We start from the raw sequence: 19,921 nt of genomic DNA on the forward strand, positions 1-19,921 counted from the left end.
GAATAGAATAGAATAGAATAGAATAGAATAGAAAATATGGAATGGAATTGAATGGAATGGAATAGAATAGAATAGAATAGAATAGAATAGAATAGAATAGAATAGAATAGAATAGAATAGAATAGAATAGAATAGAATAGAATAGAATAGGAAATATGGAATGGAATTGAATGGAATGGGATGGAAAGGAAAGGAAAGGAATAGAATAGAATGGAATAGAATAGAATAGAATAGAATAGAATAGAATAGAATAGAATAGAATAGAATAGAATAGAATAGAATAGAATAGCATAGCATAGCATAGCATAGCATAGCATAGCATAGCATAGCATAGAATAGAATAGAATAGAATAGAATAGAATAGAATAGAATAGAATAGAATAATAGTGGAATGAATAGAATAGAATAATAGTGGAATGAATAGACTAGTGGAATGAATAGAATAGAATAGAATAGAATAGAATAGAATAGAATAGAATAGAATAGAATAGAATAGAATAGAATAATAGTGGAATGAATAGAATAGAATAATAGTGGAATGAATAGACTAGTGGAATGAATAGAATAGAATAGAATAGAATAGAATAGAATAGAATAGAATAGAATAGAATAGAATATGGAAAGGTAAATAGAATAGAACAGAGTTCTCTTGATAGTTGCTACAAATAGGCATATTTATTTCTTTGGATGAATATCACTACGATGAGAAGCATCAATTTTTCCTTCTCCCCCCCCCCCATGCATATCTGTAATTGATGGTGTTTGCACTTGCGTCCCTCCATGTACACGCTGCAGAAGTGAAATGTGTTCCTTCCCTTTTCCCACGTTTTTGTGAGATGCATTGATTTCCCATCTTTTCCTGATTTTTAGCTTGGCTTTTGTCACCGGCCTTATTTACAGCCTTGTTGTTTATTTTCAACCTTCAGCTCCAGACCTTTTGTTTGAAGGAACTGAAAAAAATCCTATTAATATGCAGGGGTGAATAGACGGAGATGAATATCAATAGAAAGGAATATTTGTAGCTCAGGGTTGAACCGTGGGCTCCTTGGTGCTTCCTTAGCTGGGTGGTTTACTTGCAGACATTTCGTGACCCAACTGGGTAGCATCATTTCTGGAGAGCAGGAAAATAGGAGGAGGAGGAGGAGGAGGAGGAGGAGGAGGAGGAGGAGGAGGAGGAGGAGGAGGAGAAGAAGAAGAAGAAGAAGAAGAAGAAGAAGAAGAAGAAGAAGAAGAAGAGGAGGAGGAGGAGGAGGAGGAGGAGGAGGAGGAGGAGGAGGAGGAGGAGGAGGAGGAGGAAGAAAGGGAGGAGGAGGAGAAGAGGAGGAGGAGGAGGAAGAGGAGAAGGAGGAGGAGGAAGAGGAGGAGGAGAAGAAGGAGGAGGAGGAAGAGGAGAAGAAGAAGATGAGGAGGAGGAGGAGAAGAGGAGGAGGAGAAGAAGAAAAGGAAGAGGAGGAGGAGGAGAAGAAGAAAAGGAAGAGGAGGAGGAGGAGGAGGAGAAGAGGAGGAAGAAGAGGAGGAGGAGGAGGAGAAGGAGAAAGAGGAGGAGGAGGAGGAGAAGGAGGAGGAGGAGGAGGAGGAGGAGGAGGAGGAGGAGGAGGAGGAGGAAGAGGAGAAGAAGGAGGAGGAGGAAGAGGAGAAGAAGAAGATGAGGAGGAGGAGGAGAAGAGGAGGAGGAGAAGAAGAAAAGGAAGAGGAGGAGGAGGAGAAGAAGAAAAGGAAGAGGAGGAGGAGGAGGAGGAGAAGAGGAGGAAGAAGAGGAGGAGGAGGAGAAGGAGAAAGAGGAGGAGGAGGAGGAGAAGGAGGAGGAGGAGGAGGAGGAGGAGGAGGAGGAGGAGGAGGAGAAGAAGAAGAAGAAGAAGAAGAAGAAGAAGAAGAAGAAGAAGAAGAAGAAGAAGAAGAAGAAGAAGAAGAAGAAGAAGAAGAAGAAGAAGAAGAAGAAGAAGAAGAAAGAGGACTTTGTAGTTCTTGGTGCTCTCTGAGCTGGGTTGTTTTCTTCCAGTTCCAACCGCCGAACTTCCAACCTTTCTGATCGACAAGCTTAGTGTCTTAGCCTCAAGTTCACTTCAGAGCCTCAAGTGTGAGGAATTGCTGAAAGCCGAGAAGCCTGATATTCAAGACTCAAGAAAACTATTTATTGGCAAGGGTTAAATTAAGGAGCCGGATGGTCAAGGTGGATGGTTTTCCCAGTTGCAATGGATGGCTGTGAAAGGTGGACCATAAGGAAGGCCGAGCGCCAAAGAATGGAGGCCTTTCAACAATGGTGCTGGAGAAGACTCCTGTGAGTCCCTTGGACTGCAAGGTGATCAAACCTATCAGTCCTAGAGGAGATCAACCCTGACTGCTCTTTAGAAGGCCAGATCCTGAAGAGGAAACTCAAATGCTTTGGCCACCTAATGAGAAGGAAGGACTCCCTGGAGAAGAGCCTAATGCTGGGAAAGATGGAGGGCAAAAGAAAAGAAGGGGACAACAGAGAACGAGGTGGCCGGATGGAGTCACTGAAGCAGTCAGCGTGAGCTTCAATGGACTCCAGAGGATGATAGAGGACAGGAAGGCCTGGAGGAACGTTGTCCATGGGGTCGAGATGGGTCGGACACGACTTTGCAAGTAACAACAACAAAATTAAGGAGCAACGTTAAACACACAGACACACAAAACAAAACAAAATAAACCCGTTTCTATCCCAGATATATTTGGGGGCAGAGGAAACTGCATTAATCTGAAGGGAAAATTAACATCTGGGATTTAAAACCTCACCCCCCCCCAACCCCCATACAGCTGTGCTTAAAACTCTCCGTTTGTTCAGTGGAAGGTGTCTGCCAGAAGAAAAAAACGGGAAGAAAAATCAACAGGAGCTTTCAAAGGTTCCTGGATGAATAAATCCAATTAATCTTTTATTATTTCTCCCTCTCTCTCTCTCTCACTCTCTCTCTCTCTCTCTCTCTCTCTTTTTCTTCTCCTACACGGCTTGCTTGGGGATATGTATTTTTGCAAAACAAGGGATCAATCATAAAAGCAGCTGGCCGTTCTCCGAAAAAAAAGTGAGGGAGTGAGGAAGGCAATGGTTAAGATGGCTTTCGAATTGCATTTTTGTTGAGTGGCAGGGGTCATCTATTTCCGTTTTCTTAATAAAAACAGGAAGATGGAAGGGTGGGTTTTCACCTGTAGATGTGCTTTTAAATAGGCAGGTGCTTTTTTCAAAAGGGCAACAGTTCCGACTATACAGAACAACGGAATTGGAAGGGACCTTGGAGGTCATCTAGTCCAACCCCCTTTCAGACCAAGGGTTGTCCAGTCTCTTCTTTAAAAAAATTCCAGACTGAATGGCGGAGGATGGAAGGATTTATATTCCAACGACCAGATGGCTGCGAGGAATGTAAATCTCTCCATCCCCCACCATGCAGTCAGAACTGAAGAAGCTTCTTGGACGAGAAGCGAAACATCTTCAAGGAAAAATGAAGGAAGTTCAGTTGCCTTTTGAAAAAACACCTTTGGGACAACCGTGACTTGGATGACTGAGAATCTCTATAGGTATATACAGGTAGTCCTTTACTTACAAGCATTTGTTGACAAGTATTGAAATTACAATACTCAGTTAACAAATGTCTCGCTTAACAACAGAAAATTTGGGCTCCGTGGAGGTTGTAAGTTGAGGACTACCTGTACTATAGACAGCCAGCTCAACCAACAGAGAGGTGCTGAATCGTATAAAACCAGGCACGTCGCTAGAAGCCAAAACCACAACGGAGCCCAACATTTCTCTCGTTAAGTGAGATATTCTGTCATTAAGTGAGTTTTGCAGCATTTTACGACCTTTCTTGTCACTGCTGTTGTTTAGTTAGTAGCCCAGTTGTTAAGTGAATCCGGCTCCCCCCCGTTGACTTTGCAAAAAGGGGATTTGCATGACCCAGGGACACTGCAACCGACATAAGTTCATGCCAGTTGCCAAGCCTCTGAATTTGAATTTTGACTGCAAAGGTAACTGAAAAAAGACGGCCATCAATCACATTTTTCAGTGTAGTTCAGTAACTTTGAATGGTCACTAAACGAACAATTGTAAGTTGGAGACTATCCATGTTTTCCCGAAAATAAGACCCTGTCTTATATATATTTTTTTAACTCCGAAAGAAGCGTTTAGCCTTATTTTCGGCGAGATATTATTTTGGGGCGCGTGGAGCAAGATGGGGCTCCTCTTGCCATCTTACCTGATTTCCAGCTCTGCATTTAAATATTTTTGGGGAGGGCTTATTTTAGCACATGCGCTCAAAAGCCTGATTGGCTTATTATCAGCCTGATTGGCTTATTATCTGTTTTTGGGGAAACAGGGTAGAATATAAAAAAGAATAGAATAGAATAGAATAGAATAGAATAGAATAGAATAGAATAGAATAGAATAGAATAGAATAGAATAGAATAGAATAGAATAGAATAGAATAGAATGCAATGCAATGCAATGCAATGCAATGCAATGCAATGCAATGCAATGCAATAGAAATAGAATACCATGTTTTCCCAAAAATAAGACCCTGTCTTATATTTTTTTGAACCCCGAAAGAAGCTCTTGGCCTTATTTTCGGGGACGTCTTATTATTTTGGGGCACATGGAGTAAAATGAGGCTTCTCTTGCCATCTTACCTGATTTCCAGTTCTGCATTTAAATATTTTCGGGGAGGGCTTATTTTCAGGGGGAGGCTTATTTTAGTGCATGCGCTCAAAAGCCCAATTGGGCTTATTATCAGGGGATGTCTTATTTTCAGGGAAACAGGGTACCTTATCTTTGGCAGTGTCAGGTGTGCAAATTAAGAACAGCAAATTGGGGGGGAGGTCAGTGACCGTCATATGTTGAGGACTACCTGTAGAACCGTGGATCGAAAATGCAAGGAGGAGTTGAACATTTGAGGTTTTCTCTGTTTCCAGGTGAGTGCAGCTGCCACGAAGGCTACGCGCCCGATCCTGTTCATCGACACCTTTGTATCCGTAACACCTGGGAACACAGCGAAGGGTGAGTATGTCAGGGTCTTCTAGGGCAGGGTGGGCAACCTCCAGGGAAAATTGGCAAGGAAGGAAGGACGGCATTAAAGCAGCATCTTTGTGCAACCAACAAGAGACCAGACTTTTCGGAATTACTGACCAGAAAATCCAGCCATCGTCATCCGTAAGAATTCCATGTTTAACCGTGTTCCCCAAATTCTGCCTGTCACAGAAGGTTTGTTTGGTTACATGCTTTTTTTCCTATTAACATTTTTTATTGAGTTATAAAGTAAGGTAAAGGTAAAGGTTCCCCTTGCACATATGTGCTAGTCGTTCCCGACTCTAGGAGGCAGTGCTCATCTCCGTTTCAAAGCCGAAGAGCCAGCGCTGTCCGAAGACGTCTCCGTGGTCATGTGGCCGGCATGACTCAACGCCAAAGGCGCACGGAACGTTGTTACCTTCCCACCAAAGGTGGTCCCTATTTTTCTACTTGCATTTTTGACATGCTTTCGAACTGCTAGGTTGGCAGAAGCTGGGACAAGTCACGGGAGCTCACCCCCGTTACGCGGCACTAGGGATTCGAACCGTTGAACGGCCAACCTTTTGATCGACAAGCTCAGCATCTTAGCCAATGAGCCACCGTGTCCCTTTATATAAAATACAAAGTACAAAGTAAATAGGAAAAGAGTAGGGAGGGAAAGGGGAAGGAGAAGTGAGGAAAGATAGGTTGCAGGGCCTCCCTGAAGCCTCCCGGGAGAGAAAACGGGTCGCGGGGGGAACATGTCACACCCACCCCTCCCGGTGCCTCGTTTTGAACCTAGTACGCCTCACTGCACTTACCTAGGAGCCAAAATGAGGCATGTGGGGACTCCTGGAAGGGATGGGGTGTGGCCAGCCAGAAATTTAACTACCAGTTTTCCCGAACCGGCTGAATCCCATCACCGCTTACATACCTTTTTTAACTAAAAAACATCAACCATTAAAAGAAAAAAAAACAACAGCCAGAAACATTAAATCAACAGGCTAAAACATTCTGCTAACAAAATCTATCAAGCAAAACAGGGACCATTAAACAGTGACAAACTCCAACCCCAGGCCTGGGAACGGAGCCAGAGGTTAACTCTTCCTCCCAGGTTCATCGGGAAAACAGGAATTTTTTTAAAAAAAACTGGTTGTTAACCAAGATTGCACGCATCGGGAGACGCCAATGGAGGAGGTCTTTAATAAACCGTGTTTTGACGATGGTTAGCCTGCCTTTGGGTGCTGTTCAAGGGTACGAGTATACCATATTGCTTCCCTGGGTTTGGCTCCCTTTAAATCTTCTCTCCGGAAGGAGATTTCTGTATAAATAATGCATTAAATGGGTATTTTTTAAGGATTGGCTTTCTGGAGTAAAGGAATTACGCGGGAGCTGTGGCTCAAAGCTAGTAGGCGAAGTTTGCAAACCAGGAATCTTAGTTTCAACGCTACGCTTCTCCAGCTTGTCAACAAAGGGCTTATTTAAATGCCACCAACACTCACTCTGATTTACATGGCCCAATGCTCTGCACAACGTCAATTCTGAAGTCTCAAGAAACCATTAAAAGTTAAACAGCGGCAAGCACGCCTGACTTTCGCAGGGGGAGGAAAGTGAGGCTGGAAATCGTTACTTCAATATCATCTTAATATATCAATCAATCCGCAAGAGCCACAAGGCTGGAGCAGGACAATACATATAATTAAATATAGATAAGCTGCCAATGCATTAGAATGCCATAAATAAATAGCGTAATTACTGGGAAAAAAAGAGAAAGAAAGGATAATAAGCTGTTTGGGCCGAAGATGAGAAAATGATATGGCAGTGAGTAATGTTGTTATTAAAAGGAGAAATGGATTTGCTTCTGGCCGGCTCTTGTTTTTAAATTCCAAACCCTTTCCGTGGATGATAATAATGAGTGTTTTTCTTCCTTTGTTTTCACCAGTCCTTGGCCGTACACAACTCTGGAAAGAGGTTACGATTTGGTGACGGGAGAACAAGCTCCGGAGAAAATTCTTAGGTGAGTCATGCAATCGGTTTGATTGATGTTTCCCCGTCGATCTGTCCTTTCTTGGTTTTGGGGGTGAAGGGGGGCAGTTCAATTTCAGAGGTCATTGTGGGGTCCTTGATGCTCCCTGAGTTTGGTGGTTTTCTTGCAGACATTTGCTGAAATTGTTACTGCGTCAGTGGTGAAATCTAAAATTTGTTACTACCGGTTCTGTGGGCGTGGCTTAGTGGGGGGGGTAATGTGACTGGGTAGGTGTGGCCAATTTTTCTTTTTTAACTTTTAAAACCATTTTTTCTAGAGGTTGTTAAAAAATGCTTTCAAAAGGCTCTGACGATCCCAGCTGAGTTGCCTGATCGGCAGAGGCTTTTTTTCTTTTAAATGCCTCTGACGATCCAAGCTGAGTTGCCTAATCGGCAGAGGTTTTTTTTCTTTTAAATGCCTCTGACGATCCAAGCTGAGTTGCCTAATCGGCAGAGGTTTTTTTTCTTTTAAATGCCTCTGACGATCCAAGCTGAGTTGCCTAATCGGCAGAGGTTTTTTTTCTTTTAAATGCCTCTGACGATCCAAGCTGAGTTGCCTAATCGGCAGAGGTTTTTTTTCTTTTAAATGCCTCTGACGATCCAAGCTGAGTTGCCTGATCGGCAGAGGCTTTTTTCTTTTAAATGCCTCTGACGATCCAAGCTGAGTTGCCTAATCGGCAGAGGTTTTTTTTCTTTTAAATGCCTCTGACGATCCAAGCTGAGTTGCCTGATCGGCAGAGGCTTTTTTCTTTTAAATGCCTCTGACGATCCAAGCTGAGTTGCCTGATCGGCAGAGGCTTTTTTCTTTTAAATGCCTCTGACAATCCCAGCTGAGTTGCCTGATCGGCAGAGGCTTTTTTAAACAAAAAGGCTTTTTTAAAAAGCCTCTGCCGATCAGGCAACTCAGCTTGGATTGTCAGAGGCATTTAAAAGAAAAAAAAGCCTCTGATGATCGCGCGGCTCAGCTGGGCATAGGGGTGGGTGGGTAGGGATTTTTGCTACCACTTCTCCGAACCACCCGCCTCCATTGCTACCGGATCGGGCGATCTGGTCTGAACTGGGAGTATTTCACAGTCATTCAGAAGTTCATTTTCCATTCCGGCATATACGGACATTGTGTTCCAAAGATTTATTTTGTGTGTATGCTGGTCTTTCTACCACTTCTGTTCATCTCAAGAAAACTAAATTGTCTTCAGTATACAAGGGATGGTTGTGTCAAGATAAGACGTAACTGACCTCAGGGCCAAAATGCATCCAAGGGCGTCTTGTTTTCACTTCTGGCCAGTGATGCTATTGGTCCATAATTTTCAGCACAGTCTAAATATATAAAAGCTGTTAAAATGAGATTCATTAGTATTGCTTCCATAATTTGTCCACTGTTGACCAAAAAACCCCCCAACCAAAATTAGACAATATTTCAAACCCTTACCTTTGATGGAACCTCAAGTGATGCTAATAGGGATGCAGTGGCTCAGTGGCTAAGATGCTGAGCTTGTCGATCGAAAGGTCGGCAGTTCAGCAGTTCGAATCCCTAGTGCCGCCTAATGGGGTGAGTTCCCATGACTTGTCCCAGCTTCTGCCAACCTAGCAGTTCGAAAGCACATAAGAAAAAATGCAAGTAGAAAAATAGGGACCACCTTTGGGGGGAAGGTAAGAGTGTTCTGTGCGCCTTTGGCATTGAACGACAAAAATTAGACAATATTTCAAAGCTTACTTTTGATGGAACCTCACATTTGATGGACTTCATATTTTGAGATTCTGTGCTGAGTCTTAGAGCCCGAAAGTCCAAAATTCTCAAACCGGCATTGTTTTTTTTTTTTTTTGTCTTCTGCTCTCATGTGTCTTCTTTTTTGAAGGTCTACCTACAGCCTGGGCCAAGGCCTTTGGCTTCCCGTGAGTAAAAGTTTTGTCGTTCCCCCGGTGGAGCTTTCCATCAATCCATTGGCTAGCTGCAAGACTGATGTCCTTGTGACTGAAGATCCAGCAGATGTCAGGTAAGAAGGTCCTTCCTCAACTCTTGGTATTGGAAAGGGTCTCAGCTCTGTGGTAGGTCTTCCAGCTCAATACTGAACGGGGTGCTTGAACTGTAAGTTTCTCTCGCTACATGAAAAACAAATCAGATTTATTTGCTAAGCTCTTTTGGTGTTCTTTCATATTCATGCTAATTGTCAACACACAAAGCATCCCTGGCCTGCTCTTGAGTTGCCATAGGCCTGGGGGGGATGGGAAACCAGTGAAATGGCACAGCATCCAAAGACAGATGCACATTCCAGGCTTATCTCTCTCAAGGTTGTATTCCAGGGTTACCTACAGCAGCCAAGGGGAGTGACCTCTACAACCCTTGAAATTGCTCCGTTGGAATGTGATCGATGACACACCCTGGGGGGAGGGTGGAAACAGGGTCATAATTGGAATGTAAATTTCGTAAGGTCAGAGCTGGCTTCACTTGGGAACAAGCCGACATGAAGCTCCTAATAAAATAATTGGATTTCTTTTGAAGCTTGGCTCGAGACTCATGATTTAATTAGGGCATCCATCGGGACCCTGACACTAATGTTCACTCAACTAGAAGACTTTTTAGCTCCTCTGGAAACGTGTGGAAGGTTCAGGAATCTCAGGAAATAATTTAGATTTTCTACTTTAGAGTGAGTTCAATTTTCTTCATTCCATAATGCACATAAATGTTAGTTTCCCTAACAGAAAACTAGACAAAACCAGTCAAAGAGATAACTGACAAATTGTCATGAGTGAAGACATAGTTTCTTCCAAAAAACGTTCTCCAAATAATGGAAAAAACATCACCTTCTCAAGAACATCCCAATTTTAGAAGACATGAGAGATCCAGATGCAGTCAGCTGAGAACGCTTAACCGAGTCTCTCTGTGACATGCAGCAAGTGCTGAATTATTCAGAATTTAATAAATGTAGGAATAAATATTTGATGTGAAATTATGGATGCTTCTACAAATATCTCAGGAATGAAAGACTGATCCAATGTTAGCATTAGAACTTGGGCTGCTTTTCCTGGCACAGCATTTATCTTCTTCTTCTTCTTCTTCTTCTTCTTCTTCTCCTCCTCCTCCTCCTCCTCCTCCTCCTCCTCCTCCTCCTCCTCCTCCTCCTCCTCCTCCTCCTCCTCCTCCTCCTTCTTCTTCTTCTTCTTCTCCTCCTCCTCCTCCTCCTCCTCCTCCTCCTTCTTCTTCTTTGTCTCCTCCTTCTCCTCCTCCTTCTCCATCTTCTTCGTCTCCTCCTCCTCCTCCTTCTTCCTCTTCTTCCTCCTCCTCCTCTTCCTCCTCTTCTTCCACTTCCTCTTCTCCTTCTCCTTCTCCTCCTCCTCCTCCTTCTCCTTCTCCTTCTCCTTCTCCTTCTCCTCCTCCTCCTCCTCCTCCTCCTTCTTCAGTCTTCTTAATTCTCCTCCTCCTCCTCCTTCCCTTTCCCCTTCCCCTTCCCCCCCTCCTCCATCATCATCATCGTCATCATCAAAATAATCACAATCGCAACTGTCTTTTTTGTAGCCATTGTATAGGCCTCAGTCTGGATCTTAGCATCTATGTCACTTTCTGTGCTTCACCATATTTAGACACAATAATTATATTTCTCAAGCTAGTAATTGCTTTAGGTATTTGAATAAACACTCCATAACTGACAGCCTTTACTGGGTGGGGAGTTGGAGCCTTCTAGTGAAATATATCTGGCAGACATTGTATAGGTGTACTCTTTCATTCCTTTTGGTTCCCTCTGGTGTCCAACCTTCAAAGTTTCATTCTATTGTGTGGGTGTGGGTGTTTTTAAAGAATTCAAGAATTTCCCGCAGAAAGGATTCTCCTAATTAATTTCAAAAATTTTATTTCCAATCCATTTGGAACCTTAGTTCATTTGCAATTTTCCCAAATCAACATTCTAATCACTCTTTAGCTGTTTATTCCACTTTTTAAAAGTCCTTAAATTTATGTGTAAAACTTCTTTCACTAAGAATGGAAGGAAACTCTCCCGGTGCTGTCCGAAACCTGTCAGTGCAAAGGTTCTTAATAGCTGAAATAGAGTTAACAATTCACTCTCGAATTGGCCTTTTTAGTCACACTAGATGCTGTTTTAGGCCCTCTTTCCAGAGCACGATACCATCGTCTCTTGAGACTGAAAGATGCCAATGAGTTAACAAGCGATTTCTGGAAAAAGGAAGTTTGTGGGGTCCTTGGTGCTCTCTGAGCTTGGTTGTTTTCTTGCAGACGTTTCATGACCCAGCTAGGTAATATCATCAGTGCTAGAAGGGAATGGAGTTTACTCTCTGTTTATATATAGTAGCTTCCCCTGCCAGTGTTGGGGTGATGGTGGTTTCTCCTGGGTGAGCTTGATTGGACTATTGGAGGAGGAGGAAGAGGAGGAGGAGGAGGAGGAGGAGGAGGAGGAGGAGGAGGAGGAGGAGGAGGAGGAGGAGGAGGACTATGAGTCTTTGGTGTTATCTGAGTTTACTTGCTTGCTTGCAGACATTTCATTACCCAACTAGGTAACAGAATCAGTGCTAGAAGGGAGTGGAGTTTGCGGGGAAGAGGAGGAGGAGGAGGAGGAAGAGGAAGAGGAGGAGGAGGAGGAGGAGGAGGAGGAGGAGGAGGAGGAGGAGGAGGAGGAGGAGGAGGACTATGAGTCTTTGGTGTTATCTGAGTTTACTTGCTTGCTTGCAGACGTTTCATTACCCAACTAGGTAACAGAATCAGTGCTAGAAGGGAGTGGAGTTTGCGGGGAAGAGGAGGAGGAGGAGGAGGAAGAGGAGGAGGAGGAGGACTATGAGTCCTTGGTGTTATCTGAGTTTACTTGCTTGCTTGCAGACGTTTAATTACCCAACTAGGTAACAGAATCAGTGCTAGAAGGGAGTGGAGTTTGCGGGGAAGAGGAGGAGGAGGAGGAAGAGGAGGAGGAGGAGGACTATGAGTCCTTGGTGTTCTCTGAGTTTACTTGCTTTCTTGCAGAGGTTTCATTACCCAATAGGTAACATCATCAGTGCTAGGAGGGAGTGGGGTTTGGGAGGAGGAGGAGGAGGAGGTGGTAGTCCTTGGTGCTCTCTGAGCTGGGTTATTTTCTTGCAGACGTTTCATTACCAAATTAGGCAACAACATCATCAGCGCTAGGTTAGAAAAACAAGTCTGTGAACCAAGGGCCATCAGCCATGATTTGAACAAGATGGCTATTACTTCGTCTCCCAGAGTTCTAGGCTTTCTTGTAATCTCCTCACAAGAAGTCATCGTCCGGAGCACTTGTGGGCAATCTTCCGTCTTTTCCTCATCTGGAGAGGAATTAACAAAGACCCGGTATATTTCTCCAGCTCTTTATTCTTCCCAGCTCTTCATTCTGCTTTTAGCAGAGCTGTCTTCTGTTCACCATTTTTTTCCCCCGGAAGTCCTGAGAAATAATAAGATCTGCTGTTCATTGAGGCAGAGACTATAAAAGACACAAAAGGAAGAAGAAGAAGAAGAAAAAAGAAAGAATGGATACAGCAGAAATGGTGGGTGGGGGGAAGAAATGTATCGCTTGAGAATTTTGGTAGTTATTTCTTCCTCGAGCAAAAGCTGCCGAGGCGGCATCTTTCGAAAGAAAGGCTGATAAATTAATATTTTAGAAAAAGCGTACGCACGGCAAAAAATATAAAGGGCAAGAAAATGAAGAGAAGATTTTAAGTAAAATACAGGGCAGGGTTTTTGCAGATTGAAAATTTAACTATGGAGATAGCAGCCAGAACGGTTGGTGGTCGGCCTGATCGGAAATCAGGGGTGAAATCCAGCAGGTTCTGACAGGTTCTGGAGAACAGGTAGCAGAAATTTTGAGTAGTTTGGAGAACTGGCAAATACCACCTCTGGCTGGCCCCAGAGTGGGGCGGGAATGGGGATTTTGCAGTATCCTTCCCCCTGGAGTGGGGAGGGAATGGGGATTTTGTAGTATCCTTCCCCTGGAGTGGGGTATATATATAAATTCTGAGATTCCCAGAAACTTGGACATTGTGTAAAGCTGAATTCAGAAACAATTCCTTTTTCTGCCTGACTCTGGAGGCGTAAATAACTCTTCCAGCTTTGAACTTCAACGTTGGAGAACCTTTGACCACACTCTTAATTGTTTAGAATAGAATAGAATAGAATAGAATAGAATAGAATAGAATAGAATAGAATAGAATAGAATAGAATAGAATAGAATAGAATAGAATAACAGAGTTGGAAGGGACCTTGAAGGTCTTCTAGTCCAACCCCCTGCTTAGGCAGGAAATCCTACACCACTTCAGACAAATGGTTATCCAACCTCTTCTTTAAAACTTCCAGTGTTTGAGCATTCACAACTTCTGGTGGCAAGTTGTTCCACTGATTAATTGTTCTCACTGTCAGGAATTTTCTCCTTAGTTCTAAGTTGTTTCTCTCCTTGATGAGTTCCCACCATTGCTTCTTGTCCTGCCCTCAGGTGCTTTGGAGAATAGCTTGATTCCCTCTTCTTTGGGGCAGCCCCTGAGATATTGGAAGACTGCTATCATGTCTCCCCTCGTCCTTCTTTTCATTAAACTAGACATACCCAGTTCCTGCAACCGTTCTCTATATGTTTTAGCCTCCAGCCCCCTAATCATCTTTGTTGCTCTTCTCTGCACTCTTTCTAGAGTCTCCACATCGTTTTTACATCGTGGCGACCAAAACTGGATGCCGTATTCCAACTGTGACTTTACCAAGGCCTTATAAAGTGGTATTAACACTTCCTGTGATCTTGATTCTCTCCCTCTGTTTATGCAGCCTAGAACTGTGTTGGCCTTTTTGGCAGCTGCTGCACACGGCTGGCTCCTATTTAAATGGTTGTCCACTAGGATTCCAAGATCCCTCTCACAGTTACTACAATTGAGCAAGATGCCACAGATACTATACCTGTGCATTTTGTTTAACAATTCTTCTTTGAGCCTTCGGATTCTTCTTCTTCTTCTTTTTTTTTTTTTTCCCCTCTGTTCTACGAACTAGATCATTTTCTTTCCGAGTCAGGGCACCTCAACTGTCTGGGCAGGCTTATTTGTTCATGTGTGATATTCTAATGGCCACCTTCTAATTTCTTTCTTTTTTAAAAATAATAATAATAATAAATCAATCGCTTGACTGGAAGTCTTTTTTCGTGTTCCTCCCCATCTCTGATTAGCCAGACCTCTGCTTGCCCAGAGGGGTCATTCTTTCCCTAGACTTTAATGGAGGAAGATTGCTACCGAAGACACTTTTTATAAGCTCTCGAAGTAGAGGTCGTGGCATGGCCTTCAAATCTTAATGAAGATATTTGGAGCTGAGCTTTGATGTTCACTCGGGGGCAGCTGAGATGAACAAGGATCCGCTTTTAAGTACCACTTGAGGCAAGGATTCCTCCCACACCCATTATGAAGCTGGAGGCAGTTGCCAAGGGGTTTCATTTTTTTTTTAATTTTTATTTTTAAAGTTGGACCTTCGTTCAGGGTGTCCTCGGATATGCTAACAGGACCAGCGCAGTAGGACTCTTTAGAAGCCATTCAATGCGGCAAATTATCTGAGGGGGGAGACTTTGAAGGAGCGTGGAGAAACGGTTTCAAGGAGAAAACAGAAGAGGGTTTTTCTCCTCTCTTCTCCTCCTTTCTCATATTTTGGCTTGGTTGTGTGAAGCCTTGTGTTTGCATTCCTTTTATCCAGGTCCGGTGAGGGGATATTCAGGCAGTCCAGAGGGAATGCTAGCTCTAATTTGATAAAATGAGAAATGGCTTTTTTTTTCTTCTTCTTCAAAGGCGAAGATAAATTTGCTGAAATTTTTCTGAGGTCAAGTGTTTTTATCAAAAGATCAAAAGAGGGTGAAACTGTACAGTACTATCTTCCTTCCTTCCTTCCATCCATCCATCCATCCATCCATCCATCCATCCTCCCTTTCCTCCCTCCCATCCCACTTCCTTTCTTCCATCCTTCCATCCTCCCTCCTTCCCTTCCTCCCTCCCATCCCACTTCCTTTCTTCCTTCCATCCTCCCTCCCTCTGTCCCTCCCACCTACCCTCTGTCCCTCCTTTCCTTCCTCACTCCCATCCCATCTTTCTTTCTTTCTTTCTTTCTTTCTTTCTTTCTTTCTTTCTTTCTTTCTTTCTTTTCTTTCTTCCTTCCTTCCTTCCTTCCTCCTTCCCTTCCTCACTCCCATCCCACTTCCTTCCTTCCATCCATCCATTCATCCATCCATCCATCCATTCATTCTTCTTTCCTTACTCAATCACTCCCTCCCTTCCTTCCCTTCTTCCTTCCTCCTTCCTTTCCTCATTCCCATCCCACTTCCTTCCTTCCTTCCTTCCATCCATCCACTATCCATCATCCATCCTTCCTTCCTTCCTTCCTTCCTTCCTTCCTTCCTTCCTTCCTCAATCCCTCCATACCTCCCTCCTTCCTTCCTTCCATCCTCCCTCCTTTCCTCCCTCCCATCCCATCCCATCTTCCTTCCTTCCTTCTTTCTTTCTCATTGCTTTTGCCATCAATTGCACACACACACACACACAAAAGAAGAGAAGACATGAGCACTGGTGAAATACGAGTTGTTTGGGTAACTTTGGAGAGGAATAGAGAAAGACAAGATAGGGCATGTCAGCCTCCTTGACTTGGCCTGAGATAAAGAGCCATGGAAGAAAACAAGGAGGTCGGAATGGCTCGGAGGTAACTTGCAGCCAATGAACTGTCAACCTTCCAAAAGACAAATCACCTTTGTTGACCTTCATCATTTCCCCAGCCTTGACAGTTGGATGTCTATTTGGCCTCCTCCAGAGGTTCACTTGAACTCCAGCGGATGTCTGTCAATTCTTTATATAGCCAAGGGACTTGGTTTGCTTACTCCATTGTGCTGCTTTGAACCAGCCTCTCGTTTTAAGGCCAATCATCTTCCCAAATATTTTCCTGAGGGCTGACATGGGCAACGTCCTTCCAAAAAAGAGCAGAACAAAATAGAAGTGGCTGCTCGCCAGCTGCAAGCAGAACTTCTCTTGTTTTCGTATCTCCCAGAGTCGTGACCTTGTTGGTCATTTTGCGTGATTGGACCCTGCAGCCCTTCACATATATGGCAGAGCAATCATCTCAAATGCAGCTCCTGAACATGAGGTGCACCCAGATCAGACTACAAATTAACAGAGTTGAAAGGGACTTTGTAGGTCATCTATTCTAGTCCAACCCTCTCACCCAAGCAGGAGACCCCACACCATCCCCGAGAGATGGCAGTCCGGTCTCTTCTTGAAAGCTTCCAGTGGTGAAGCTCCCACAGCTTTTGAAGGCAACTTCTGTTCCATGGGTTGATTGTTCTCCCTGTCAGAAAATTTCTCTTTATTTCCAGGTTGAATTTCTCCCTGATCAGTTTCCATCCATTATTCCTTGTCTGGCCTTCAGGTGCTTTGGAGAATAGCTTGACTCCCTCTTCTTTGTGGCAGCCCCTCAAATACTGGAAGACTGCTATCCTGTCTCCTCTGGTCCTTCTCTTCACTAGACTAGCCATTTTTTTTTAAAAAAAATGATTTATATGCCGCCCTTCTCCGGAGACTCAGGGCGGCTTACAATGCGTTAAGCAATAGCCTTCATCCTTTTGTATATTTATACAAAGTCAGCTTATTGCCCCCACAATCTGGGTCCTCATTTTACCTACCTTAGAAAGGATGGAAGGCTGAGTCAACCTTGAGCCTGGTGAGATTTGAAATTGCAGTAATTGCAGGCAGCAGATGTAAGTGGATGTTAATAACAGTGCTTTAGTCTGCTGAGCCACCAGAGCTCCTGCCTAGTTCCTGCAAGTGTTCATCATATGTTTTAGCCTCCAGTCCCCTCATCATCTTGGTTGCTCTTCTCTGCACTCTTACTAGAGTCTCGACATCTTTTTTTATAGTGTGGTGACCAAAACTGGATGCAGAATTCTAGGTATGGTTTTACTAGGGCTTCATAGTGTGTATGAACGACGTCTGGCTCAGATAAGCACAAATAAGGGAAGAACATTTAGGAAATTACACAGTGCTTTGCTTCCATGAATTAGATATGCAAAATGTTGGAAGCCTACTCTTCTGGGTTGACACCAATGTCATCAGTAGGCATGGATCCACCTGCCCCAAGCTGGTGACCACCATGGTCATTGGACTAGAACTCCTAGAACTGTCGACCCATGTGTCCATGACTGGGAAAGATAAGAATTGGGGAGAATCTGAGCTCATCCGGAGGACACAGTTTTGGAGAATGCTGGCATATATGTTCCAAATAAAAAATGTTGTTGTTAGTTGTGAAGTCATGTCCAACCCATCGTGACCCCATGGACAACTTTCCTCCAGGCCTTCCTGTCTTCTACCATTCCCTGGAGTCCATTTAAGGTCACACCTACTGCTTCAGTGACTCCATCCAGCCACCTCCTTCTCTGCCGTCCTCTTCTTCTTTTGCCCTCCATCGTTCCCAGCATTAGGCTCTTCTCCAGTGAGTCCTGGAGTGGAACAAACATTGGGCAATGCTTGGTTGAAATTTGGCATAAGACAGTTGGCTCTCCTTGAAGGAGTGAGGTTGAAGGAGTGAAGATGCTGTTCCTCAAAATTCTGTCCCTCTTTCTTTCAGCAACACAGCAGTTGGATAATAGCCCACATTTACGTCCATCGGTAATAAAAATTAGTAAGTTTTCTTGTCTTCTACCGGCTGACAGATGGTAGACTCCAAGTACTTTAGCAATAAAAGGGGGGAAAAAATCACTGGCTAGGCATGTTTTTATAGGCAATGGTAGCAAAATTACAATATCCTGAGACTTAACTTTTTATATGCTTAATGCAGCTGCAACATCTGGAATGTGGGTTTGGAGACCAGAGATGCAATGTTGGAAAGACAAGGATCTCTCTCACTCTCCCTCTCTCTCCCTCTCTCTCTCTCCCTCTCTCCCCATCTCTCCCGCTCTCTCTCCCTGTCGCTCTCTTACACTCTCTCCCCATCTCTCTCTCTCTCTCTCCCTCTTCCCATCTCTCCCTCTTTCTCTCCCTCTCTCTCCCCCGTCTCTTTCTCTCTCTCTCCCCCTCTCTCTCCCCATCTCTCTTTCACACCGTGGTCTGTGACTGTAATATGATAAAAATTTGATTTGATTTGACTTGACTTGACTTGACTTGACTTGCTGCGATGGTCTGCACTCTCCCTGGCTTTCTTCTGTTCCCCTCACTCTCATTACAAGAGAAGAAGGAACTCCTTTTTTTTCCAGATTGGGAAATAGCAGAGCCAGGGAGAACACACGGTGACGGCAAGTTAGGTAAAAGGAAATTATATTTTTGATGGTTTACAGCCTCTTTGGCTTCTCCTGCTCCTCTTCTCTTCATTCCCTAGCAATGAGTAAAAGAAACAGAAATAATGGGAACAGAAAGTTATCTCCTTGCTGTCAAATCATTTGAGCCTTCTTGAAAGAAAATGTAACAGGGAAAGAGGGGAAAAAAAAAAAAAACCGGCACGGCATTAATTGAATATTTCTAGTGTAACTCTAGCTTTGAAGGAGCACTTTTATCTTGCCATTGTCTCAGCCTAGATTGTACAAGACAATAGATCTGTTAGTACTTTGCAGACAAAGGAATTAAAGGACATTTAAAAGCTTCCCTTCGGCGCACGGCGTTTGGGAAATCTAGAATCTGAAGAAAGTACATTCATTATTTGTGTTCTCCCCTGACACGCTTAGCTGCTTCCACGTCAGAATTTGTGGTTGTGTTTTGCACAGCATGTGAAGTTTGCTTACCTGTTGGCTCGTTGCTTCATTTGTGCCTTAGCATATATGTTCTATCAGGTGTATTGATGGTCCAGGCCTTTGCAAGGAACCTGACAAATGAGATGTTGCAGGAAACCGAGTTAAACATTTGTCTAAACGCGGCCATTGAGAAGATGGATTAGAAGCACGGATAAAGCCATCACATCTCTGCCTTCTTTTTTTTCCCCCTCCTTTCTCCCTTTTGATGGGATTAAAGCTTGATTTAAATCCATGCCAAGGTCTGTGCAAGTGAGAATTTGCTGACCTGGGGGGGCAGGTTTCCTCTTAATTGCTTTGGGCTCTCCCCACGGAGCAAGAGACGGAGAGAGCAGTGAATTAATTTGAGGGAGATTGTATCCACAGGAATTAAGGGTAATTCTTAGAAATTAATGACAAATCTCTTTGTGGATACATTGATCCTTTAAACATATTGTTTGTTCAAGCAGCAAAGGGGCTGCCTGCTGGTTTTGAGGGCTGTCACCATGTCTTCCCCATAAAGAGATTGGACAACCACTTGTCTGAAATGGTATAGAGATTTCTGCCTAAGCAGGGGGTTGGACTAGAAGACCTCCAAGGCCCCTTCCAATTCTGTGGTCCTGTTATCCCATAATCCCAGATCAATTCATCAGTGGAACGACTTGCCTCCAGAAGTTGTGGATGCTCCATCACTGAAGGCTTTTAAGAAGAGATTGGACAGCCATTTGTCTGAAATGGTATAGGGTTTCCTGCCTGAGCAGGGAATTGGACTAGAACAGGGATCACCAACCTTTCAGACCTCAGGGACCACTAAATTCATAATTTTAAATCCGATGGACCACTAATATGATCTGCCTAATGACCAGCTGGGTGGGCGTGGCTAGGTGGTCATGTGACTGGGTGGGCGTGGCCAACTCAATGTCACTCACGTCGAGGGGCGCATCGCCAGCCTCTACTCGCCCCTCCCCTCCCAGTTATTCCTCGACTCCCTACCCGGTCTCCTTAGGGCCCCAATAGGAAGCAGTTGTTGGAGCTAAGCAGCCACCATGAGAAAAGAGTTGGCAAAATAGCTCAATTCAAATTGGATCTGACCGAGAAGGAGGCTCAGTAGAAGCACCTCCATGAGGACTAGAAGCATAGGCTTTCCAAGCAGAGGGAAGACCTGCGGGAGTGCAAGGCCAGGTACCGGCGCCTGGAGGCTCAGCGG

General features: G+C 44.1%; 1 protein-coding gene across 5 annotated transcripts in view; it reads left to right on the top strand.

Annotated features, from left to right (window-relative positions):
• Nucleotides 1–19,921, top strand: part of ASTN2 (astrotactin 2) — a 433,657-nt gene that overhangs the window by 222,266 nt on the left and 191,470 nt on the right. For 3 of the 5 annotated variants that reach the window (XM_087880005.1, XM_087880007.1, XM_087880008.1), the window contains exons 8-10: nucleotides 4,915–4,999; nucleotides 6,930–7,004; nucleotides 8,869–9,006. In XM_087880005.1, the coding sequence (XP_087736131.1) occupies nucleotides 4,915–4,999; nucleotides 6,930–7,004; nucleotides 8,869–9,006 (298 nt within the window). The remainder of the gene's footprint in view (nucleotides 1–4,914; nucleotides 5,000–6,929; nucleotides 7,005–8,868; nucleotides 9,007–19,921) is intronic. The other 2 variants (XM_087880006.1, XM_087880009.1) reach the window with 1 other exon arrangement.

This window comes from Pantherophis guttatus, chromosome 16, assembly GCF_059756535.1.
Source record: "Pantherophis guttatus breed Tessera chromosome 16, ASM5975653v1, whole genome shotgun sequence".
Classification (NCBI taxonomy): Eukaryota; Metazoa; Chordata; class Lepidosauria; order Squamata; family Colubridae; genus Pantherophis; species Pantherophis guttatus.